The 23,956-nt window shown below is 42.8% G+C and overlaps 5 protein-coding genes and 1 long non-coding RNA gene across 10 annotated transcripts in view; 4 read left to right on the forward strand and 2 right to left on the reverse strand.

Moving 5' to 3' along the window:
- Positions 1-6,982, reverse strand: part of LOC131102296 (uncharacterized) — a 43,756-nt gene extending 36,774 nt beyond the window's left edge. The window contains exons 1-3 of one of the 2 annotated variants that reach the window (XR_009119419.1): positions 6,656-6,982; positions 6,207-6,240; positions 5,397-5,519 (exon numbers count right to left, since the gene is read on the reverse strand). This is a non-coding gene — a long non-coding RNA (uncharacterized LOC131102296). The remainder of the gene's footprint in view (positions 1-5,396; positions 5,520-6,206; positions 6,241-6,655) is intronic. The other variant, XR_009119418.1, reaches the window with a different exon arrangement.
- npvf (neuropeptide VF precursor) lies at positions 5,367-6,322 on the forward strand. Its single transcript, XM_058047849.1, has 3 exons — positions 5,367-5,545; positions 5,659-6,011; positions 6,226-6,322. Exons 1-3 carry the CDS (start codon positions 5,378-5,380, stop codon positions 6,302-6,304), a joined length of 600 nt encoding a protein of 199 aa, XP_057903832.1. The 5' UTR covers positions 5,367-5,377; the 3' UTR covers positions 6,305-6,322.
- A 53-nt stretch (positions 6,983-7,035) lies between the features above and the next one.
- LOC131102290 (cytochrome c-like) lies at positions 7,036-8,278 on the forward strand. The gene is made up of 3 exons (XM_058047859.1): positions 7,036-7,295; positions 7,386-7,563; positions 7,797-8,278. The coding sequence occupies exons 2-3, from the start codon at positions 7,395-7,397 to the stop codon at positions 7,946-7,948; spliced, it is 321 nt and encodes a 106-aa protein (XP_057903842.1). The 5' UTR covers positions 7,036-7,295; positions 7,386-7,394; the 3' UTR covers positions 7,949-8,278.
- Positions 8,279-8,735: 457 nt separating this feature from the next.
- Positions 8,736-13,211, forward strand: LOC131102247 (acetylcholinesterase collagenic tail peptide-like). Of its 3 annotated transcripts, none has more exons than XM_058047797.1 (18): positions 8,736-8,891; positions 9,227-9,351; positions 9,424-9,533; positions 9,611-9,733; positions 9,809-9,853; positions 9,929-9,955; positions 10,695-10,766; positions 10,840-10,902; positions 10,975-11,001; positions 11,104-11,148; positions 11,248-11,283; positions 11,349-11,429; positions 11,505-11,601; positions 11,672-11,811; positions 11,890-12,009; positions 12,077-12,206; positions 12,400-12,502; positions 12,661-13,211. In XM_058047797.1, exons 2-18 carry the CDS (start codon positions 9,246-9,248, stop codon positions 12,728-12,730), a joined length of 1,395 nt encoding a protein of 464 aa, XP_057903780.1. In that variant the 5' UTR covers positions 8,736-8,891; positions 9,227-9,245; the 3' UTR covers positions 12,731-13,211. The 3 variants fall into 3 exon arrangements, with proteins under 3 accessions (XP_057903780.1, XP_057903781.1, XP_057903782.1); XM_058047798.1 differs by having other exon boundaries at positions 11,687-11,811; XM_058047799.1 differs by lacking the exon at positions 9,929-9,955.
- Positions 13,212-13,915: 704 nt separating this feature from the next.
- LOC131102279 (peptidyl-prolyl cis-trans isomerase FKBP14-like) lies at positions 13,916-16,577 on the forward strand. The gene is made up of 4 exons (XM_058047848.1): positions 13,916-14,174; positions 14,514-14,665; positions 14,953-15,080; positions 15,892-16,577. The coding sequence occupies exons 1-4, from the start codon at positions 13,981-13,983 to the stop codon at positions 16,048-16,050; spliced, it is 633 nt and encodes a 210-aa protein (XP_057903831.1). The 5' UTR covers positions 13,916-13,980; the 3' UTR covers positions 16,051-16,577.
- wipf3 (WAS/WASL interacting protein family member 3) lies at positions 14,301-22,400 on the reverse strand. 2 transcript variants are annotated; one of them, XM_058047806.1, is made up of 9 exons: positions 22,129-22,400; positions 20,207-20,418; positions 20,030-20,129; positions 19,636-19,762; positions 18,318-18,470; positions 17,605-18,243; positions 17,314-17,454; positions 17,088-17,189; positions 14,301-16,998 (listed from the first exon to the last, which is right to left on the reverse strand). In XM_058047806.1, exons 3-9 carry the CDS (start codon positions 20,108-20,110, stop codon positions 16,958-16,960), a joined length of 1,284 nt encoding a protein of 427 aa, XP_057903789.1. In that variant the 5' UTR covers positions 20,111-20,129; positions 20,207-20,418; positions 22,129-22,400; the 3' UTR covers positions 14,301-16,957. The 2 variants fall into 2 exon arrangements, with proteins under 2 accessions (XP_057903789.1, XP_057903788.1); XM_058047805.1 differs by lacking the exon at positions 20,207-20,418.
- Between the last annotated feature and the right edge of the window lie 1,556 nt (positions 22,401-23,956).

Genomic DNA, 23,956 nt, shown 5'->3' on the forward strand with positions numbered 1-23,956 from the left:
AGCAACTAAAGATGAGGTCACTGTGCCGCAGCTGTCCCTACCACTCAGTGCTGCACTGAAACACGTATCTGTGTGTGTGTGTGTAAATGGTGCTACTGAGGTCAGATTGGACTCTCCCTGACTTTCCGGCAAAACTCTGGGGATCCAACGGGCCGCGCTGAAAGCTCTGATCCAGATCAAGTTGCCTTGTATGAGGTACAAACAAGCAGCGAGACACACACGCAAAAGCCATGCATGCCAAAGTGAGCTGCCGGGAACGGCATGTTGGAGGGAGTGGGAAAGGGAGGGGAAAAGTGGGGATGAGTTTACAGCAGCGCCATCACATACACTATCAGAGAGGGCAAAAAAAAACACAGCTTTATTCACACACAAGTGGCCACACACACACAGCTGAGTGTGTGCTTCAACTCTACCAATGGAAAGAAACTCAATATTACAAAGGAGGATCAGAGCGACAGAACATCTTTTTACATGAAGCTGGAATATTATAACAAAAACTTTTGCATGAATTAATATTACCTGGAAAAAAATCATATTACACAAATAAAGTTAAAATTTATGGGAAATTTATGACTTTTCTTATTCAGTTTTTCAACTCTAATTTTATGAGTTTGTGCCACCAGTTAAAAAAGTCATTTTAGAATATTTTCCACATGAAAGAACTGTGTCATTTCCCCAGTTATTTTAAAGTTATAGGGAAAATGTGTTCAGAAGTAATTAGGTCCATAATTATTATGCATAGCTTTTGATACCCAAGGCAGATATTCCAAACTTACTCAAGTAGATCAAATACTATAAATACTGATGAGAATCACCTGAATTAATTTGATGTGTTTTTAATTGAACACTTTCCAACCCTTGAACTCGTATATTTTTATGAACCAGTATACAAGATTCAAATGATCTCTCTATTCATTCTTTATTGACCACAACCGCAGTCATAGTAATTGCCGACATGGTCGTCGCCTTGATAATAACCGTCGGCGCTGCATTCTCGTGTGAAAAGCCCCTGGGGGAGATCTTTTAGTATAATATTCGCAGACATACGCAAGTGACATCTTCCATCTTTTTGCAGTATTGATTTGTCTTCCTTGCAAGACTGCTGATCTGTTCCTTCTATGTTGGACTATGGGCATGTAAATAAAACTTTATTACTTTATTATAGCTTGACAGACATGGCGTGACGCTATTGTATCAGCAATGAAAATGCCGGGTAATCATTACCAGCGCTTTTTCTTATCCTTGACCTTTGTTTGATTACTATTTCATGTCCGTACAGTATGCAACAGTCCAAACGAGGCTCTGATAATAATATTAGGAAGTATTAAAAAGCTCTATGAAGCGTCCTTAACATAGCACTACAGGTTTGATTTATTGAGGTTAAGGCATCAGAGGGTGAAGGCTTCCTGGAAATGAAACATGAGCGTGAATGCTGAAACTGTATGCCACTGCGATACTTTAAGTCCCCTTTAAATGACACACTCTTTAAAAGCTGTTACTTACTACTATCATATGTGATCATAAATATATTTAACACTGTTTAGTACATTTGTGCATTGAAGTGATGGTATGTTTACATGTTTACACTGGCCTATATAGAAGAAGAGCCTATATATAGGACTAAATACGTAATAATATCATTTTTTTCTTTATAAGCCAACTCTTTTCTGTGTTACTTATCTTTTCCTCTCTGCCTGCTTTGCTTTAGGCACTGTGCAGAGTTCAGCTGCACAGCAGGGAGGGGTTGGAGGTCGTAGCGTGGCACTCTGTGTGGGTGTAGAGGCAAACTTTGACCTCTTCTGACCCACTGAACAGCAGCTAGAGCGAGGGCCCAAAGGTCAGGGGGGAACACTGAAGGGAAAGAGCATTTTCTCAACCTCCTCAGCGCCTCCGAACGCCAATTTGTGCTTCTTTTCTCCCTTCTATGTTTTTTGCTTCTAAATCCATCCTCCCATCATTGTGCTTGCACGCATAATTCTTATAGCAATAAAAGTGAAGACAAAGACGCTTTAATTCTAATTGACGTCGGTGTCGTCAGAATATATATACGCAACAGAGCTGTGAAAGGTTTCCCGGGCCCAAAGACGATGAGACTCCAGATTACCATCTGAATATAGACATTTTGAGTTCTTATTTCTGACGCTTTTCACATGATATCTCTGTATTTTATCGCAGTAAATCTGCAGCTCGGTCAGACATTGTGGGAAGTCTGTTTTTGCTTCATAACGCCACATCTGTTTTTATTTAAATAGAAAAGATTATACCAAAATATATAGTGTGGCTATACTATGGCAGATTTTTTGAATGCTCTCTCTCTTTCTCTCAAACACACTCACACACACACACACACTAGGGCCCCTTTTTCCCCCTTCAATCATCCATCCCATCCTCCACCTCCTCTCTCTAATCAAGGGTCATTTGCTCAGTTTCCTGCCTGCCTCATCTGGCTCTTCCTCTCTGATTGGTCGATTTTTATTCGAGTCTTGATAGGCTGCAGCTTTCAGCACCTCCCCTCTTTAGCAGTCAGGCAAACACCTCCTCCTTTTGTAGGCCACACCTTCGTTTCAGAGCCTCCTACTTTTACCTCCACCCCTATTCTAGGTGGTCCTCCACCTCTTACACAGCAAGACTGCGCCACCTGGTGGAGAGTGGCTGTCACTTTGTGCAAAAATATACTCACTGTAACAAAAAATTTGAAATAAAAGTTAAAGAAGACATTGTATGACAAAGAATGGCAAAAAAATACAGCGAATAGGGAAGAGGATCCCACAAAGACGGATTCAGCTGGTGGTTCTCTGACAACCAACTATTCTATCACATCAAGATGCCTGATTCCTATGAGATTTTAGACTATTGTCTGTCCTAAAGGTGTCTGGATGAGCCAGTTGTTGGCCACACAGTCAGGTGATCAGGGAGATCTGGGTTCAAATCTCCGCTTGGGTATCTCTGTGTGGAGTTTGTGGGGACTCCAGCTTCCTCCCACATTCCAAAAACATGTTACATTAATTAGCGACTCCAAATTGTCCATAGGTGTGAATGTGAGTGTGAATGGTTGTTTGTCTATATGTGCCCTGTGATTGGCTGGCGACCAGTCCAGGGTGTACCCCGCCTCTCGCCTGAAGTCAGCTGGGATAGGCTCCAGCATACCCCTAACAACCCTAATGAGGATAAAGAAAATATATAGATGGATAATGAAGATGAGTTTGGGGGAATTTTTGGCGCCCCCTGGAGGTTACGTTGCCCTTAGCAGACACCTATATTGCTCAATGGGCCGGCCGGCTCTGCCTTTAAGTCATTCCAGAAACAGTGGCGCCTCGGGGCTGTGGTGTCCCATTATATTTATCCGTCAGTGATCCACATTTTTCCGATGACGGTAGGACACATTTGACACAGGACAAAGCTGTGTGTAACAAGTTCAATATATAAAAAGTGTGGAATAAGAATAAGACTGTAAGCCTTTGTGCCTGACAGCATGGGGCCATCTCCTCATATATCACATGGCTGCAGAAAGCGTTGCGATCATTGATAAAACTATAAGCCGTCCAAAGGATGTGATGAATGTATTTCTCTGCAGTATGTGCGGGCATGTAAAGTGTTATGGCGATGACCCGCCGGATGTCTAAAATGAAGGGGAGGATAAAACCTGACATAAATCATCTCAAAGGGGAGATAACGGCACATTCCCACAAATCACCCAAAGAAATCCCAGGGTGTCCCTCTTGTGGGGAGGAATTCTGGGAACACTTCCAGATTTCTGACACGTTAATAGATGGTAGTGACCAGACAGGCTAATACAGTATATAGGACATTTAGGATGATTGCATTACTGTCATTTACCTTCAACTTTTATGCTTATTTTTAATATGGGGGACTGGGAATGCACCAGATGTGACTGTATAGTGTAAAGAAACAATCTGCATTGAATCAATTCATTACTGTACTTCAATCAATGGTATTTTCCAGCAAACAGACAGGTGGGAGAGGCAGAAAGGAGGAGGGACAGGGTACCCAAAGCAAGTCATTGGCATGATGAAAAGGCCACTTGGGGGGGGGACGCAAGAGAAGTACATTTAAGAAATTAAGAGGCGAGAATTACAATGGCAGCCCACAAGGTCTTTAGGGGAGTGCTCGGTGAACGAACAAAGGGAGAGCTCGGCATACCGGGAAGCTCTCTGTGGACACCACTGTCGAAAAGTGTGGGAGACAGCACCGTAAATCTAGAAGCAGGGGGCGGGGGTCGAGCGAGATAGCGTCCATAGAAAAGGGTCGAAGAGAGGTTGGAGCTAAATGATAATACAGAAAGATAGACTAGAAACATGGCCATAAAAAAGGCATTTTAAGGTTTATAGGGAAGCACTAAAATAGATGGATGCTGTGGTGGGACTTGTCATGGCAACATCAAATTAAAGTTTCCTAATCAAGCCGTGTGTTTCACACCAGCCATTCCTCACATTCTGTCTGCTTTGGATGCAAATACAGCTCCATTGTGCAACGCGTGCATCCAAATTGGCAAACAGGAATGCTGAGTGATGTCATTGCCACATCTGTGTTCTGTTAAAGGCTATTTGGAGAATGGCTCGGCTAACCTGTTATGTCAGAGATAAAAGACTGTTAATCAGGTATTTTTCCATTTGACAGTCCTTATGAACACATTTTGCAGCGTTGTCCTGTTGAAAAACACAATCAGTACCAAACAGAAAAGGATTCCCGCTACAACAGTTGCCATTTGACGCCCCTGCACAACCCGAAGCTCCATTGTTGTGTTGAAGCTAAAAGCCCCCCAGATCAGGATGGTGCTTTAATGCTCTTTTAATGCTTCGTCGGGCTCAATTTTTTTTATTTTGACATTTTGTAGCTCGAGTTTGAACCTCAGTAAGAAATTCAATGCAAAAAGTAAATTCCTTGGGTGTTTACTAACATTTGCCACAAGAGGGTAGCATTGCATCCCTTCCCGATCCCTTTTATTAAAACAACTATAATTTGTACTCTCAGCTGACTAACTTTACGCTAAAGATCATTACAATGAATTTCAGTGACTGTCACTAATGTTTATTAAATGTCCTTGTGCCCATTTATATGTGAAATTGTAAATATGACTCTATAGCTGTGAATGGATATGGATGAAATAGGCTTTCTGTGTAAGTGTGTCTATGTCTCTATGTCCTTGCATCAATGATCTCATACCTGAGACCAATTAGGACATGCATTTCACTGATATGTGTCCTTACTGGGTGAGTATTCATTCAGGAATGTGCTCAGTTTAAATGAGGCCGCCTTGTGTCAGTTGGAGTGGGTGTCACGGGTGACGTGCAGAATTCTTTATTAAGAGGGGTCAGTGGGAAATTAGAGACGTGGGTTGGTGGCTGTCGGTGTTAACATGGTGATAACAATCTTACTGTCAGCGCTCCTGTTGATGACGGCAGGTCTTGACGCTGGTGTGGTCGTGTCCGACCTAAAGGTCAGCGGGAAATCGATCCATGGTGGGAAAGCCCTCCAGAGCGGTGATCACGGGCGACACACTGTGAGGAAGCACACGCATCAGGAGGTAAGAAACTATTTGGCACATGTCATAATTACAGTATATATTCATGAAGATAAAACCTCAAAGACGTGGAAAACCCTGCAATTTATGCAACATATTAGACATTTATTTCACAGAAAAATGGTGACGTACAGAGGAGTTTGGACCCGGATCACTTCAAAATCTACATATCCCCGACCACAAGCAAAACGAGCCTCCCCAGTATTGTCAAGATCAACCACCCTAAGACTCAACCCACTCACATGCACGTCAACATTCCCTTGCGTTTTGGACGAGAAGATATCCCTGATGAAGACACGTCACAGCACAAATTGCCCCAAAGGTTTGGAAGGTCCGGCGAGGAGATCCCAACATGTGCTGAGCGTTTTGGAGACCCAGAACTACTCCACAGAAAGTGGATAAAGAGCCCGTACTGGAGGCTTCTAAGGATGCTAGCCAGTGCCCAGATATGGAACATGTGCTTGTACTGGTAGGCAACTATACAAAGAAGTCAATGTCCAGAAACATAACCATGTTTTTCATTTTCTAAGTAGTAACATTGTGATCCAGCTCACTGTAGACCTCAAATGTTCTATTCTGTATGAACTACCATATTTATATACTGTATTTTAACAAGGAGATACTTGTAGTATTCACAGTAAAGATGAATAATAAGAGTATTTACCTGATTTCTTTCTTTTCAGGTCTGAAGATTTTGACTTAACGACCAGAATGGATGAAATAGAGACGGAAGTAAAGAGACTTTTAGAAACAATGATGTAAATCAATGGAGAATTTTAGCATCAATCTGATGATTATATCATAGAAGTAGCTTCAAGTAAAGTTATTGTGATGGAAATAAAGTAACAATATGAAGGTTTCAAATCAGGCTTGTGGGTCGGTCTTTTTGAGGGATTTGCTTTTTTGCTTTTTTAAATGCTGAATGGTAGTAAATTATTTCGCCTGTAGTCTTTTTTTTCTTTTTCTTGTCTAGCTTCATTAATGCGTGTTTTGGCTTCGAAAATACTTGTTTTTGCTGCCCTCCACTGGTCAATGTTAACGTTGTTAGTACAGTTTTTGCAGCTTTATGCTAGGTATATGACGAATGAAGGTGTTTGTTTGAAATAAAATCACCTCGTCGTATGTTGCCTTATCAGTCAGATGTAGGCAGCTTGTTGTCCTTTGGATCAATAAAATGAGCAATACGGTCCAAAGTTATATAGAGTTGATGAGTTAGTTAGCATGTCGACGATGGCTAACTTCAAGTACCTGATCTTGACCTAAAACTATGCGGAAGTGCTTCGCCTGATAGCACCTCCTCTCTGGAAAAGGTAACGTGGAATAACATACACTTGGAGTGACTCAATACCACGAATAACAATGTCAACAAATTGTTTAAAAATGTAAAGCTAGCGAGCTTGTGTTATTAAGGTAACTGAACGAGGTGACCTGAAGTACCTTATCGTGATGTCACAACGATGCGGAAGTACCCATCCCGATAGCTCCTCCCATCTGAAAACTATTTTTAATGGCGGAATTACATACACATTATTTTATATGTGAGTACATGTTTGTATAAATAATAACCTATTATCAGAAATAATAATGTGAACACATTGTTGTGTGTCAACGAATGTAACGTTCATGCTCACCTGTGTGAGATGAGTCGAGCAGGCAGACACGCCCTTCCGAAATATGAGACGTCAGAAACTACCCAACTTTCTTTTGAGAAGGGTGGTGTCGCATCTGTACACTAACTTGAACATACAGAAAGGTAAGGATTCTCGCTTGTGTTTACTGAATTAGTAAGTAATGTCATACAATGGTTTAACTATTTAGCCATTCTGTTTTCTTCTACGTCCAGTTTCTAGCCATGGGAGACATAAACAAAGGGAAGAAGGTGTTTGTTCTGAAATGTTCCCAGTGTCACACGGTGGACGAAGGCGGGAAGCACAAAGTAGGGCCCAATCTGTGGGGTCTGTTTGGGAGGAAGACTGGACAGGCACCGGGCTTCTCTTACACACAAGCAAACAAGGAGAAAGGTATGGATCACTGACTGCAATGTATATTTCGATGTAGTTGAATAGTTTTATGTAGTTCAGTCGTCACACTCTACGCATTGCTGTTACCATAGCAAGCAGCAATGTTTTTTTTAGTTTTACATATAACTGTCTTTAAAAAAAACAGGTCTGAACAGGCAGAGCAGCTTTCCTCTCCATGTTGTGATAATCTGCATACTTGTTATTATACACTAATGCTTATGGTTGCTTTCTAGGTATTACATGGGGTGAAGACACGCTGATGATTTACCTTGAAAACCCCAAAAAATATATTCCGGGGACCAAGATGATCTTCAATGGCCTCAAAAAGAAAAAAGAGAGGGAGGACATCATAGCATATTTAAAGGACGCCACCTCACCCAAATAGGCACACATGTCCATGTATGCTGTAACTGTGGACAACCATTTTTTTATGCCGTATGTTACTGTACATGTTTTATTGCAAGCATTGACAACTTCAATTGTAAATGTTAACATGGACATTGTTACTCTTAGACCTGTATTTTGTGTGTTTTGCCGTTTACAGCCCTCTTTGTAATTCTCAAATTCTTACATTTGCATATTTTGTACTGTCAATCACTGACAATCAGGCCTAATACTTGCATTGTATTACGCCTGATTGTAGACAGTACATAATATAAAAATTCAATAGATATACAGTACCTAAATATTTGCAATACAATAAATTATTTGATACAGTTGCATATTTTTTATCACAACTGAAAAGCACCCTTCTTCATATTTTTTTTAATTTACTATTATTTATATAATTTACTATATTTGTCAATGTGAGATTACAAGACAATAATGACATTTCATAGATTTTTTTCCACTGGACAAAAACCCTAAGAGCTGTGATAAAATCCTATATAATCATGCTGAATTATGATTGACAGTGTCAGATTGGTTTTAATTTAACAATATGGTTCATATTTGTGGTTGTCTGTAGTGCATTGTGCCAAACTTATTACCACTATTACTTTATTGTGGGTAATTACTACCAACACATCCAAGCAATGTATCGCTTGCAAGGACTAACATATCCAGCAGGTGGTGCCATTTCCCAACAAAAGACACTTGCGGCATCACAAGCCCTACATCAGTGCCAGTCGCATCCTGAATGTGTCATTTCAGTCGTGCTTGCAGATCTGCAGGCTCTTTAGGCTTAGCTCCTTTGTTAGTCAGTGGATTCTTTTGGGAATATTGGCATAATTATTTGAACAAGGCGCGGGGAAGATTATTGGCTCGTCGGGTATCTCATTTCGCTGGAAAGAGGCGCCAGGCAGCGTGCATACAGTTGGCAGAAGACGGTAAGAGAAATTACGAGGATTAAAAAAAAACAATGTTTGACATTGCTTTCTCTTTATGGGTAACATTTGTCATTCATGTCATACCTGCTGTCAATCAGATAAGGTCATGAATGTCTCTGCAGTGCATGCTTGCCTCTGCTGCATTAAGTTTATTGAGCTCTAAGGGGGGGATACACTACAGTTGCATTAGTGCATGCATGAAATTAACAGTGTGCATTATATACTACACAAGGGCAGTGGCATGTAAAGTATTTACAATTACACCCTTATCAGATGATACATGATAGTATGATGAAGTTACCCCCTTCAAATGTGTCACCTGTATCTTTTTTAAGGATAAAATACGCAATCAGGATGGAGTTAGTAATATTTACAGCATCTTTCCACATTCTCCTGAGTCCTGCCTGGGCCACGTCCCATCACTCCTTCATGGACCGCATCTTCACAGCACCCTACTCAGGTAAGACGTTTCAATGTGTCACGGCAACAGGAAGTGCAATGCGTCGTTTCCCATACTTGTTTTCACGTCCAGACCTCAAGTTGCCAGATGAGCCTGTGAAGTTCGACCGCTGTTGTCTGGTGTCTCCACCTCCCCCTCCGCTCTTCCCGCCACCGCCTCAACTCTGGAAGCCTGGAGAGCCTGTAGGTGTCACACGAGCTAAGAAACTCAATTTGCATGAAAAGCTTGAGGTAGTAAGTTTAATATACTGTATATGAAGGATGGCAGCAGCATATTCGCGCCGCCAGCAGTGTTTCGAGGGGAGGAGCAGCAAAATCAACATCCTGTGATACCAGCGTGCTCAACTGGGCCCCCAGGACCGCCAGGACCACGTGGTCCGGAGGTAAAGAGTCCCCTGTAAAGCTCAATGATGTGGATACAGGTGTATATAAATGATAAATGGCATATCATCTTTCAGGGTGACAGTGGATTACCTGGCATAAGAGGACCAAAAGGGGAAAAGGTGCATTTTCTCAATGTACACATGTCCTTGTGTTTTTATATCAAGCACTACATATATCCTCATTTGGTTTCTCAGGGAGAGATTGGACGTCCAGGGTCAAAGGTGAGCCATTCCCCCTCTCCTGTATGTCGCCTGTCCATGCACGGCCCTGGAATAATGCCATCCCTTTCCCTCTTGTCCTCTCTCTTTGATCTGATGCGACTTGTCGATGGATGCACTCACAGCGTCCTCTGCAGCCGCTAAATGGGTCATACAACATTACGCTGCATGGGGAGCAGCTTGCCCGCATCCGTCCAGCTTTTCTCTCCTCAACTCCTATAATTCTTCTTTCTCCCCTCATCTGGTTTCTTGGCGTGGCTCCATTATAGTCTTGGTACTATGGACTCCAGTCCTGCTGAGCAATCCACTTCTGCTCTTTAATCTTCCTAAGTGCTTTTTGCACTGCAATGATAAATCACCCCAACACAGCAGCAGCAGGTCCGCTGTGCCCTATACAGGCTGCTGTTTTAATGACAAGCTGTCAAATGAGCGCACTCTCCGATCCCCATACTCGTACCACTGAGGCTTTTTCCAATGTTGACCCAAATATAACATGGTGTTGTTTCTCATCTTAGGGGGTTAGATGTATGTACACCGCAGCCAAAGTGATGTCAAATCACTTCCCCCCAATGCGGGTCAGAGCTTTTCTACCTGTCACTCACACACTGATCTGCAGAGAAGCAAACGGTGGTCATTGAAGTCGAGTCAATAATCATAGAAGGTCATGAACGTCAAATGTTATTCATGAACACAATAGTTTGATCTGTGATTTGTTTTGTTTGTCTTTGATTTGTTTGTTTAGGGTCGTACTGGAGCACCAGGCCTTCCAGGTAAACAAGGACTCCCAGGGTGGCCTGGCCCAGAGGGACCCATGGTTAGTGTCAGGGATTTCACCCCAGATGCAAGATTCTCTGCTGATTGAACTTGTCTGTCTTTTTTTTATTTAGGGTGAAAAAGGAGACCCAGGACTCATGGGATTACCAGGACTGAGGGGACCACCGGGGATGAAGGTGAGTCCCACCTCTGCCTGATCACATCTTTGTCAAATGTATTTAACCTGATGTTTTTACTCTACTGCAAAGGGTATGCCTGGTCACAGAGGAGAGAAGGTAAGGTACTTAGAATAGACGTGAAAATATCCTACATGTTTGTTTTAACAATGTAAAGTCACAAACAGCATTTGATATTTTTCCCATTTTTTTAATGAAAAGGGTGATGCCGGAAGTCCAGGAACACCAGGATTAAAGGGTGATAAAGTAAGTATTGACTTTTTTTCCTTTCACATTCATACTGATTAAACGTATACCAATAGCACTATAGCATTTACAACAAATCCTCAATCTGTCATGATTTAGGGTTCCATTGGTTTGCCTGGGATGCTGGGTCAAAAGGTAAAGAAACCAAATATAAAGCCACTTAATTAAGCTGATTACTCACCTATATTGTCTTTACATAGGGTGAACAAGGACCAAAGGGAGAGGCAGGGGTTCCTGGTAAGAGGGGACCCACAGGACGACCTGGGAAGAGAGGCAAACAGGTGAAAACCCCCCCAAAAATTAACATCTATTTGAATTATGTTTTCTCATTTTGTGGTGAATTTTGGTTTGGTCAGGGAGTCAAAGGCCACACTGGAGCCTCTGGACTCATGGGACCCCCAGGAATTCCGGGTCCAAATGGCCCCCCTGGTCCACCTGGTCCATCAGCCGCTGGTAACATCATAACCAGCCTCCATGTGACTATGCAGTATAACAGTTTATTGTAGTAAAAACCGTTATGCAGGTGTCTATCTGGCAGGGGAAAAGGGCGAGAAGGGTCTTCCAGGCCCTCCTGGTCGTTGTGAGTGTGACACTTTTCTCGGAGCAAATAATGCTCCTTTTGGAAGCTACACAGAAGACGAGAGCCCCGATAAAGTCCCTGCAGTAAGGCTTCATTCACGTAAACCTGATCCCCAATACAATTATACCACGTGTGCGTCAGTACCCATCTAATGTGTGTAGATATTTGTGGTCAGCAATGAAGAAGAACTAGACCGTCTCCACCTCCATCATGCAATAGCATTCAGGAAGGACCAGAGGGTGCTCTACTTCCGAGATAAAGATGGATGGAAGCCCATACAAGTGAGTGATAACTGGACTAAATGGCAATGTGTATATGTGCCACCATGCATTTGTATTCCTCTTATAGCCATTTCAGCAGTTCCAGTCCACTGAGAAAGTTCCAGATAGGGTGGGTGTGTGCGGGGACGGGAAGGTGCAGGCCCAGCACGGAGAAGAGTGCGATGATGGAAACCAAATTGTCACTGATTCTTGTCTGAGTGAGTAGCATGTGGAGCCACTCTACAGCGTCCTGCATATGTTTGTATATGTAACTACAGAACAAAAGCACCACAACCATCCTTGGTCTGCATGCAAACGTCTGCACTGATTGCCAAGGCTCCTCCAAACTATATCTCCTTCACACACCCTCTTGGATCGCTGCCATTGTCTTGTTTTATGTCCTACCTCCAGACTGCAAATGGGCCTACTGTGGAGATGGTTATCGACATGAAGGCATGGAGGAGTGCGACGGAAAAGACTTTGGCTATCAGACGTGCAAATCCTATCTCCCGGGGTAAGATCTCATCTCACCAGCATATATTTCAACATATACAGCCGCCAATGCAGGCAAATACGCCATATATCTCAGCGGGGCTCCAAATGAATAAAGTGAAAAATACACTTACCAGCCACTTGCTCTTACAGTCTCCCTCCCTCCCTTGTGTCTGCCAGATCCTTTGGTCAGCTGAGATGCACCGAGTCCTGCCTCATCGACTCCACCGGCTGCAAGTACTTCACCTGAACTCAACACACAGTGCAACTTGTCTTTCTATCATTCACGGGGGATTCCATGTCAGATTCCCCTCCCCCCACAAAAATGACTTGCTGGACTGAGAGAGCACGAAAAAGAGTGTTCTCTGATCTGCTCTGTTGCTCTGTGCCATGACATGAAGTGTAGGAGTCAGCTTTTGGATCATTATTTTGCTGGCCTCGGGGATCTGCTCCTTGGTGGGGAAATAATTGTGTGAAGAGACCTGCTGACTGTTATTGCAGACATAAGCTGAACTTCTTTTATAACAAGAGAAAGAAAAATGCCTTTTTCCATAGAGGCCTATATGGTAGTACACTGAATGTTTTTATTTATTAGACAGCATATATTTATAATGTGAAATGCTGATTATTGCATGTAAATGTGTTTAACCAGAGTTGTACATATAGTAGACAAAGTGTTTTAAAAATGAATGTTTAGAGCATAAAATGAGCAATATAGTAGCATGATAAAATGAGACCACTGCACATGAATAAAGTTTGTCTGTAGCTTTGGCTATCTTGTGTCTAAGTACTGTGAAGAATATAACAATATCGACAATGTAATAATGTGAACACATTGTAGAAGAGTACGGGAAAATAGCAATCTGATCAGTCACTATCGAACCAATACGTGTATAAGATCGATATTTGCATCGATCCGCCCACTCAGAGAAAGCAACCAATCAGAGGAGTACTTCCTGTAACAGCCATGGAACCATGAAACGTCACTGCCACGTAGAAGAAGTGTGCGAGTTTTACAACCAAGGATACTAGAATTGAACGGGATTGACGAGTCAACCACAAATGAATGGACAGAGTGCTGTATGCCATGGAGCAGAAAATTCGCCATGATGGTGAGCAAGAGAAGTGGGTGGTGCAACGTTGACAACAATGTACAATGTATTCAGTAGCTCTGAGCTGAGTATAAAATAAACAAGAGTGTACAACTTATTCAGTAGCTCTAAGCTGAGTATAAAATAAAGTTATACGGTGTGCGTACACTTTGATGAAATTGATGAATGTTTACTTAAGACAATGAATATATATATACAGTATATACGAATTGTTTGTACACTCAGCTTACCATCATGGCGGCCAAATCCGCACAGGGCATACTAAGGAAGTGGTGAACGAGTTGCCGGTGTCCTACAATTATACCGTCCTTGTTTCAGGTACTGTATTTCAATCTACACACTTTGTACTCACTTTTTAACAGAGCGACTTTGCCGGTAACAAGAGGCCATGCTGGTGTCGGTGTTGAGCTGGCTGTGTTCCGCATTGCTAGCGGCCGTCTGTGGCGGAGCACTGCCCGAGGCGGAGGTCACGATAGAAGTCCTGCACAAACCCTTCCTCTGTCGTCGCAAATCCAAGTATGGAGACATTCTACTGGTACACCATCAAGGCTACTTTGAGAATGGAACCATGTTTCATGACAGGTAGGGTGACCAAAAAAAGGTGATGAGCGAGTCCACATGAATGTCAGCTATTACTATTTGGTTGGATGTCATAAGCTATAATATACTAAAGCTATAATGATGGGAAACACCTTGCATTGTTATGTTATTTAATCATCCACATTATTCATCCCAAGGTCACATTACCGGTATAAAATTACTTGGTGTAGTCTGGTATGATTACATTATTATTGTGGTTGTCCAGCTGTTTGTAACATTTTGCAAAACAAGTATGCCAAACCTTTCAGTAACCGACTACTAAGTTGCATGCATACATATATATACATCAAATTAAAGAAATTGCCTTTGTGTGTCCACCAGCCGTGCTGAGGGTGACAAACAGGCGGTGTGGTTCACGTTGGGCATCAGGGAGGCCATCAAAGGCTGGGATAAAGGTCTGCAGAACATGTGTGCTGGAGAGAAGCGGAAACTCATTATACCTCCTGCCCTGGCTTATGGCAAAGAAGGGAAAGGTACTGCTCCTCCTTCCATATGCAAATGCAGGCATCTTACTTTTGCACTTACTTTTCTGTCTTGCATGTACATTTCTGTTGTTGAATGCTTGTTTAGGGCTGATTTCTTTCTTACCGTGGAGCATGTGAACACTACTACTAAGCTTTTTTCCTGGTAAGAGCGTTCAACAATTATCTTTTATGCCTAACATTCACAATATAAAATAATAATAATATGACTAACACTCAATTCTCCTCAAGTGAAGCAAAGACATTCTGGTTTAGCCGTTGCTTTCTGACCTGGTCAGGTAAAATCCCTCCCGAAAGCACTTTGACCTTCATCATCGAGGTACTGGAGATCAGAAACGGGCCAAGGTCGCATGAGTCCTTTCAGGAGATGGACCTCAATGACGACTGGAAGCTTTCCAAGGATGAGGTGAAGGATTTGAACATTTTTTAAACGTCTTGTAGTGTTTTGTTAGCGTCTTGTTTTAGACAATTTAGACAACTCGAAGTCCAGCCTTGACAGCAAAACACAGTATTTACTATTTATTTACTGAGGAACTAATCAGGAGAGTAGTTACTGAGGAACTAAGACACATCAATTTTGAGTAGTTACTGTGGAACTAACGAGGAACTAATGACTAAGGCACATGCATTTAGAGTAGTTATTGAGGAGCTAACGAGCAGTTACTGAGGAACTAAGGCACATGCATTTAGAGTAGTTAAAGAGGAACTAATGGGAAATTAATGACTAAGACACATACATTTAGAGTAGTTATAGAGGAACTAATGAATAACTAATGAGTAGTTACAGAGGAACTAATAAGGCACATTAATTTAGAGTGGTTACTGAATAACTAATGATTAAGGCACATACATTCAGAGTAGTTATTGAGGAACTAATGAAGACCTAAAGATAAACTAATGAATAAGGCACATACATTAAGAGTCATTATTGAGGAACTAATGAGTGGAGTAGTTACTGCGCAACTAAGGCACATGTTGTACATTTAGAGTAGTTATTGAGGAACTAAAGAGGAACTAATGATTAAGGCACATACATTCAGAGTAGTTATTGAGGAACTAATGAAGAACTAAAGATGAACTAATGAATAAGACGCATAAATTACGAGTTATTATTGAGGAACTAATGAGTGGTTACTGGGCAACTTGCTGTACATTTAGAGTGGTTATTGAGGATTAATGAAGAACTAAAGGCTGACCAAAGGCTATTGTCCTGGCAGGTAAAAGAATACCTGAGGAAGGAGTTTGAGCGTCATGGCTACCCTCCCAATGACACAGCACACGAGAACATGGTGGCGGACATTTTCGCCAAAGAAGACGAGAACAAAGACGGCTTCATATCCTCCAGAGAGTTTACTTACAAACACGATGAACTGTAAAGATGTGCTCATTCATGTTCACTGTGCACCGCTGTGGTGCATTCAAGGACTCTCTCAGGTCATCTGTGTGGTGAGTGACACTTGAGGTATGTGAAGATGGATGGAGTTACAGTTTGGTGATGTAGTCTTACGTGGAAAGAGTTTTCAGAAGAACATTATAAATTGCTCTGATTGGTCCTCGTGAACGTCACATTGTGGTTCTCCCCTGGGGACCTGGTCCATTATGACATATTCAAATCAATACCTGTTGTTGAAAGTCATATTTCAATTTCTGTCAGGCAAAGTTGTTGTTTAGGTCACATGTGTATTATCTTTTTGAATCAATGTGATCATTAAAGTGACCAGAAAAGCATTACAATCCCACAGTTGGCCAACAGAGGGCGCTGTTGCCACAGGAACTTGTAGTTAGGAGTACATTAGGAGCAAAGAAATTGTACAATTTTTCCAAAGTGCACTTATGTACTCCTCCACAATGAAAATATTTGTAGTTTCTATTCATCTTCACATCAGATGCGTGTATGACAATCTTGAACACTCATTTTAAAAAGCGTATTTGCTATAAAAGCCTGACAAACAACACTTTGGCTGTTGACCACAAATTCCCATATCTGGAAGACTTACGGTTGAAAAGTAAGAAAGATGAAACTATGATTTTTTATATATATGTATAATAATGAAATGCTCGAACGTATCAAAAATAGTCACTCTGTCACCAGACACTGTCTGAGGATGAGAAGGGAGAGCCCTCCTCTCACACACATTCAAAACATTCCACTCTAGGAAAGGTCAGAGGTCACATACTGTCATACAAGGCGCCTGCATCCAAACTGAAAGTCCCCCTGGCTTTTTGTGTAATTGTCATGGGCTTCCTAACCTTTGTATCCAGGAATTGTGTGGGTGATGAAACCTATCTGAGGTGTGACCTGATCCCATGGGGGGCGGGGTTTACTGTCGGGGAGGATGGAGAGTTGAAAGAAAACATCACAGAATGAAAATATTTCAGCATAGAGATAGGGCGTCATTCTGTGCTGCTTTACCTCTGTTTTCTTTGCTCGGGTAAATGCGAGGGAAAGGCTTGAATTCATCCGGTGGAGGTAAATCTTCTACGGGGTGGAACTGGAACTTGGACTCAAAATCATCTGGAAGGAGAAAGTGCGGCCATGTTGCCATACAACCACAATATTCTTGTACACTCAAACGGGGTACTGTGAATAACTGGGATGCGTTTAATGACTTGCAGTGCAAATGTTCATTCGCTCTCACCCAGACTGTGCAGGTGTCCATTCCTGACATTGGATGGGGCCAGAGGAGGAGGCGGTGGAGGAGGGGGAGGAATGCGGCTGGACAGCTCAGTGGACGGGGAGCGTGCTGGAGGAGCCGGAGGAGGAGCCAGGCGGCTGGCACCTGCTCACACAGGATGGGGAGAAATGTGATCTTTAACATGAAAAATACATGAGAATTTGATATGGTGCTCCCTAGTCACGTTACCAGATGACACCATGAATGCCCAGTGGTTATATGTCAAAGTCAACATATGAAACACCTTGGACAAACCTGCACTTCTGGGCACGGCAGGTGGCCGTCGAGTTGGAGCGTTGCAGGGGTAGGATGGTGGCAGAAAGCGCAATGCTGGTGAGGGGATAGCGGGGATCTTGGGTGGGGGTGGCGGTAGGGTGGCTGGGCAGCTGGGGGTGTACGAAGTCGGAAGAGGTGGAGGAGGCGGTGGAGGTCCGAATGAGCTGTAGTCACGCACAATGGGGAACCTGGCAGACTCAGAGTGAACTGGGGAGGGCGGTAGAGGGTAGAAGCACCCTGAGGAGCGGTCCCCTGGGAGAGAAGGGGGGTTGTAAGGTGGAGGCAGTGGAGGAGTCGGCGGCTGGTGGTTGGCGGTGTGTTGGTGGTGCTGGATGGGAAGCCAGGTGGGCTTCATGACCTGAGATGGGGGTGGAGGAGGAGGGCAAGAGGGAAGGGGTGGGGGCTTGTTGATCGGGCGGTCCTGGAAGGCTGGGGGTGGAGGTGGAGGTGGAGGAGCAGAGGGCGGTGCAGGGGGTGGGGCAGTGAGTAGCGGGGCCAGGTGCTTGCTAGAATGAGTTGGGGAGGGTGGGGCCGAAGAGGAGGCGGCGAGCGGACGGTCCACCAAAACGGGGGTGTTCCACAGCGGCTTGAGAGAGGCTGTTGAGCTCGAGCGGGACACTTGAACACACACAATAACTCTTTTAAATCAGCACATCACATGTAATATGATATTGCTTCATAGTTCTACCAACCTGGGGTCTTGTCACGTTGGCCCGTAGGCCTGAGCGTGGGAAACCCCCCAGCAAAGAGCCCACCTAAGGATGGCCCCATGGGTGCCATGCCTCCACATAGAGCCTGAGAGGTTCCAACACTGCTGGACACATCTGCACATGTCGTCTTGGGCTCTGAGGGGAAACACAACATGCATCAGTAATGGTAATGGTTCTGGTAATGGTAATGGTTCATTTGAACATGCATCAGATTACAATTGAATGCATCACATAATCAGTTCACAGTTCCACATGTCCAAAAGGAGTAGGAAGAAGCAAAGCTTATTAAATCCTACCCCTCCATCTGGTACTTTTACAATCAGTAACTGAACATTTGTTCACTTCCTGCTTTCCTAATATAGTTTTTTTTTTACCGAAGTACGAAGTGATATGACCACACAAAGACATGACATAATTAGCTGTTTGAAGATTAACTATATCAGCAAGTTTAAGTATTTGTGATTTTAGAAATAAGGAGTTAGTATGTTCTCTGTAGGCGGCATTATGAATTATCCTTACTACCCTTTTTTGAAGTACATTTAGCGAGTGAAGATTGCTTTTATAGTTCATTCATTAATTTTCTACCGCTTTTCCTCACGAGGGTCGCGGGGGTGCTGGAGCCTATCCCAGCTGTCTTCGGGCGAGAGGCGGGGTACACTCTGGACTGGTCGCCAGCCAATCACAGGGCACATATAGACAAACAACCATTCACACTCACATTCATACCTATGGACAATTTGGAGTCGCCAATTAACCTAGCATGTTTTTGGAATGTGGGAGGAAACCGGAGTACCCGGAGAAAACCCACGCATGCACGGGGAGAACATGCAAACTCCACACAGAGATGGCCGAGGGTGATGCTTTTATAGTTATTACCCCATATTTCCACACAATAAGTAAGATATGGTAGAACCAGAGAGCAATAACGAGTGTGGAGTGATTTCTGATTGAGAACAAATGTTGCTTTGTTCAATATTGAAATATTTCAGTAAGACTCAATAAAACAATAACGTTATTTCATGTGTGGCAAATGAACATATTCACCTCATGATATATTACCAATAGATAGCTGGAATACAATGTGTTTCCTCAATTGAGTTAGCCAGTGTGGATAGTAGTTTTCTATTCTGTCTGCATTCTTATCTACATTCCTTCCCCAAGTGTGCACTTGTGCGTGTGTGCATGTATGTGTGTGTGCCAGTGATCAACACAAGTAAAGCATTCATCTTCCTCTCCAGTGACAACGAATGCACATGGAACAAGTAGCCAAAAAATTGGGAATACTCGTAGTATATCTTACTATCCACGACAGGAGCACTTCGGTCATTGACCTGTGTGACTTTCCTGAGCCTGGTTCCCTTCTGGATGTCAGCTAGCAGAGCATTCCTGCCACCACCAGACTGCGACTTAGAAGACTCCACTGGACACTGTGACACAGAGACAGTCATATCTTCAATACATTCGGTCTTGATTTGATCGTATAATCCACCACCTTTTACATACTATAAGTCCTAAATGGTCCATCCCATAATCCAGGGCTCATTTACCACATGGACACTATACACCTGTGCTGGAAACGTAACACGCAAGTGTACACCTGCATCAATAATGCACACAAGCTCCAGGTGTAAAGCACAGTGAGGGAGACAATCATGAAAACGTAATTGACAGCATGACAGATACTTCTTTCTTACGTGTAGAAGTGGAGCACTGGAAGGGGGTGACGGTGGAGGGGGCGCAAGTGGAGGCGGCGGCGGTGGAGGCGGGACAGGCATGTTTAGAGCTCACCTAAACCTGAAGAAGACAGCGTCGTAATAAAACATAATTGCCGTCAGAAGCTGCTACCGTGTACAGCAAACACATTGCTTGACCTCTGGCCTCATTCTCCGAACAGGAAGCGCTTTTCTGCAAAACAGGAAACAGAAAGCCCTCCATCCTCTCTGGAGAAATCCAACACACCCCCGTCCTATTCACACCCTGTCTTCCCAGTACTCAAGAGCGAGAGGAACAATGGTGTGTGTTGTGTGCGAGGTAATAGACTCCCATCCTTCAGCGCCTCGCAGGCATTCACTGCACTTTTGTGCTAAGTAGGAGAAAAAGCATGGAGGACACACCACAGGAAAATGATATAACACACATCTTTTACATACTAATGATGACACTAACATGAATGATAATTTACGTATGCATTTCTTGCAAAAGTAATAGGACTGCGCTCAATTTATGTGTATATGTGTTATGTGTATAGCTCATATAGCAGTAGAGATTTACGATTCAATTCAACACACCATTATTGTCTAAGTAGCTTCTGACACAGGTGAGTAGGTAATTGTGTCATGGTCTGGGGCTGCATGAGTGCTGCTGGCACTGGGGAGCTGCGGTTCATTTAGGGCAGGGGTCTCAAACACGCGGCCCGCGGGCCAAATGTGGCCCGCAGGACACTAGTTTGAGGCCCCCGCCTTGATATGAAAGTTTAATGTTAGTGCGGCCCGGGCAAGTTAGATATGGATGCTGTATGGTATCATGTACCCAGAAAAAAATATTATGTTTGATTAATGTTCATGTTAAAGGTTAAATGACTGTTAATAGTTATCCTCCCTATCCGTGTGGAAGTGGTAAGTTTTTGGCTGTTTAATTAGTTTTAATTATTTGCCGTTTTATTATTATTATTATATATTTTTATTTATTACTGATTGATTGATTTTCTTTATTCTTGATTTGTTTATTTATTTTTCATCTTATTTTGTGTAGAAAAATAAAAAGTAAGATATTTGAGAATAGTGGAATGTTTTATCAGAGCTTTTCTTGTAGAAAATTGGAACCAAAGCGAAGTTAAAAAATTTTTTTTTTTTTAATAAATGTGTTTTTTTTGTTTTTTTTTTAAACCTGATGCGGCCCAGTCTCACCCAGACCGGAGCTCCAGTGGCCCCGAAGTAAATTGAGTTTGAGACCCCTGATTTAGGGAAACATGAATTCCAACATTCATTCATTAATTTTCTACCGCTTTTCCTCACGAGGGTCGCGGGGGTGCTGGAGCCTATCCCAGCTGTCTTCAGGCGACAGGCGGGGTACACCCTGGACTGGTGACCAGCCAATCACAGGGCACATATAGACAAACAACCTGAATTCCAACATGCACTGTGATTTTCGAGGCAGAACATGACAGCATGTCCGTTTTTCCGACCCGAAGAGACTTGAAGGTGATGGAGCGGGGAGTATGCCTGCAGACTTCAACCCCACTGAGTACCTGTGGGGCATCCACAACTGGAATCCTCAATAATGGCTGACTCATTTTCGTTATATAGTCAATCAATACTGCTATAAAGTAGTACACTACTGAACTCACTAAATGGACAAAAATTACCATTTGTCTCAATACTTGTGTGTGTATAAAGTGCTCGAGTCCCTACTTCCCGTCTGGGCCACTGGCCACTGACAGTCACCCCGTTGCTATTTCTATCGTTATATGTGTGTCAAGCAGCTCTGTGTGTCAAGCACTGTGCCAGTGGCAAGGACTTTTAACCATGCAAGCTGACCACTGTGAAGGAGGAACAAGGGGAACCGGGCACCTTACACCCCATTTCTGGTGTTTTACGCCTTTTGGAGGTAGGCAAAGGCCAACAAAACACGATTCAGCATACAGAATACTCGCTGTGGGAAATGCTATTTACCTGTCAAGAGGTATACTAACATATATTATACTTAGTCTTTTCCTACGTCAATCTGTTACATCACTTTCTCTGACACGCACATTTAACTGCAAAATAACCATCCACCATGTCATTGAACTTACCTTCACAAAGTACAGCCTCAGCTCTCCACCTGCCTGCTTGTTTGCTTCCAGAGAGACCTCAGCTTGAAGGCGGGCAGCAAACTGACCTCATAGCGGGGCGATGACAAAGTTATTTTTAACCGAACCGCCAGGCTGTCAACAGACAAAACCCCCAGGATGTCCTGGGGGAAAAAAGTTGCAGAAGATGTTTATTTTGCTCCTGTTTATGTCCACGCTCCAGCTGTGGTCCTCAACAATGCTCTATTGATTGCTCTGGTAGTTTATTCCGCTGTGGAGTAGATGTGGACGGACCGATACTAACATTGACATTTTCGATACCAAGGCAGTATAGTGATTACATCGACATTTTTTGTTGTGTTGTTCAAATGTATTGCGTGTATTTACATATTTGATTTTGTTTGGTTATTTTACACCATCGACTGTTATTTTGTTGATATTGTTAATTTTTTTATTATTATGTGTTAAATATTATATGTTTTTCTTTTTCTCCTTTTCTTGTGTTTTATTTCGATTATCATCATGATCAACAAAAATCACAAACTCGTGCATCCAGTTAAAACACATTGAAGATATCAAGTATAGAGTGTCAATATCAATGTCACTAATACTGATCCTGTTCTTACTAAGTATCGAATCGATACCAGTTTACAGTATTAGCCCGTCCCTGCACAGTGTAGGAGTCTTGCAGTGCAATGCCACACCTAGCAGAAGGGGGCAGGAAACAAGTTGGAAGGAACACTAAGAGGGGAATCATAGGCGATAGAGATTGTATTATTATTGTTGTATTATTATTGTTTATGTTGTCTTTTCGTAAATATAGACATTTGTTGACAGATTACTACCATCTAATGTGTGTGTTTGCATGGCATGTCTACTTCAGGGCGCTCATTCTGCTGTGCAACAGTTGGGCAAGATGTTCTGCAAAACTGGTATTTTTTTGGCAAGGTGTTGACATGTGTGGTTTCTTCTTGGCAAAAATATTTAATACATGCCAGTTACCATTGGATAACATTGTCGTTACCTTACATTACCAAAGTTTGTTTGCGTCACCCCCTGGTGTTAAGACTGCGTCATGACACCTTGGCTCCGGGCTGCGTTCCAATAGCAGTTTACATCCCCGTCGCTGTCTTGCCCTTGTGTTTGGTGGTACGTAATTGTAGACGTCACGTGGACGCCACTTGCAGAGCCGAGTGAGAGCGATAAATGGAACGCACCTACGGTTGTCCACGTTCAACCTAAGCAATCGTGATTAGACCACAAGTTGTAGGGATAGCTCTACTGATTCTTACAAATAACGATGAATAGCTGTGGATTGTCATTATTGTAAAAGCCCTATTTGTATAGTACGATAGTTTTTTTTCTTTTAATAAATCTGTTTAGTTTTAGTTAGTTTATATGAAGGCCTCGTGGTGAGCATGTTAGCCACACCGACAGCTTCCAATCCAATTGCATGTTCCCCCTGTGCATGTGATTTTCTTTCTTGACTTTGGCTTCCTCCAACCTTATTAAAACTTCCTAAAAATGTGTTAATTGGAGACTCAATTGTTCCAAGGTGTGAATGTGAATGATTGTTTATATATGTGCCCTGCCATTGGCTGGCAACCAGTCCAGTGTGTGCCCCGCCACCCGCCCAAGGTCAATCCCAGTGGATGTTTGGATGGGATGGATCATCAAATTGCTACAAAACCATTTACCTTTAGTTTACGTTGTTAGTGTTTAAATGCCGGTTCTTTGTGGCGTCAGCATTAATGCTGCTAGGCAGAGAGTGACACAGGAATGCAGCAACACAAGCGCACTCCTCCCTTGAACTGAAAAACAATAACACTTA

This window comes from Doryrhamphus excisus, chromosome 14 (assembly GCF_030265055.1).
Source record: "Doryrhamphus excisus isolate RoL2022-K1 chromosome 14, RoL_Dexc_1.0, whole genome shotgun sequence".
In the NCBI taxonomy this organism is placed as follows: domain Eukaryota; kingdom Metazoa; phylum Chordata; class Actinopteri; order Syngnathiformes; family Syngnathidae; genus Doryrhamphus; species Doryrhamphus excisus.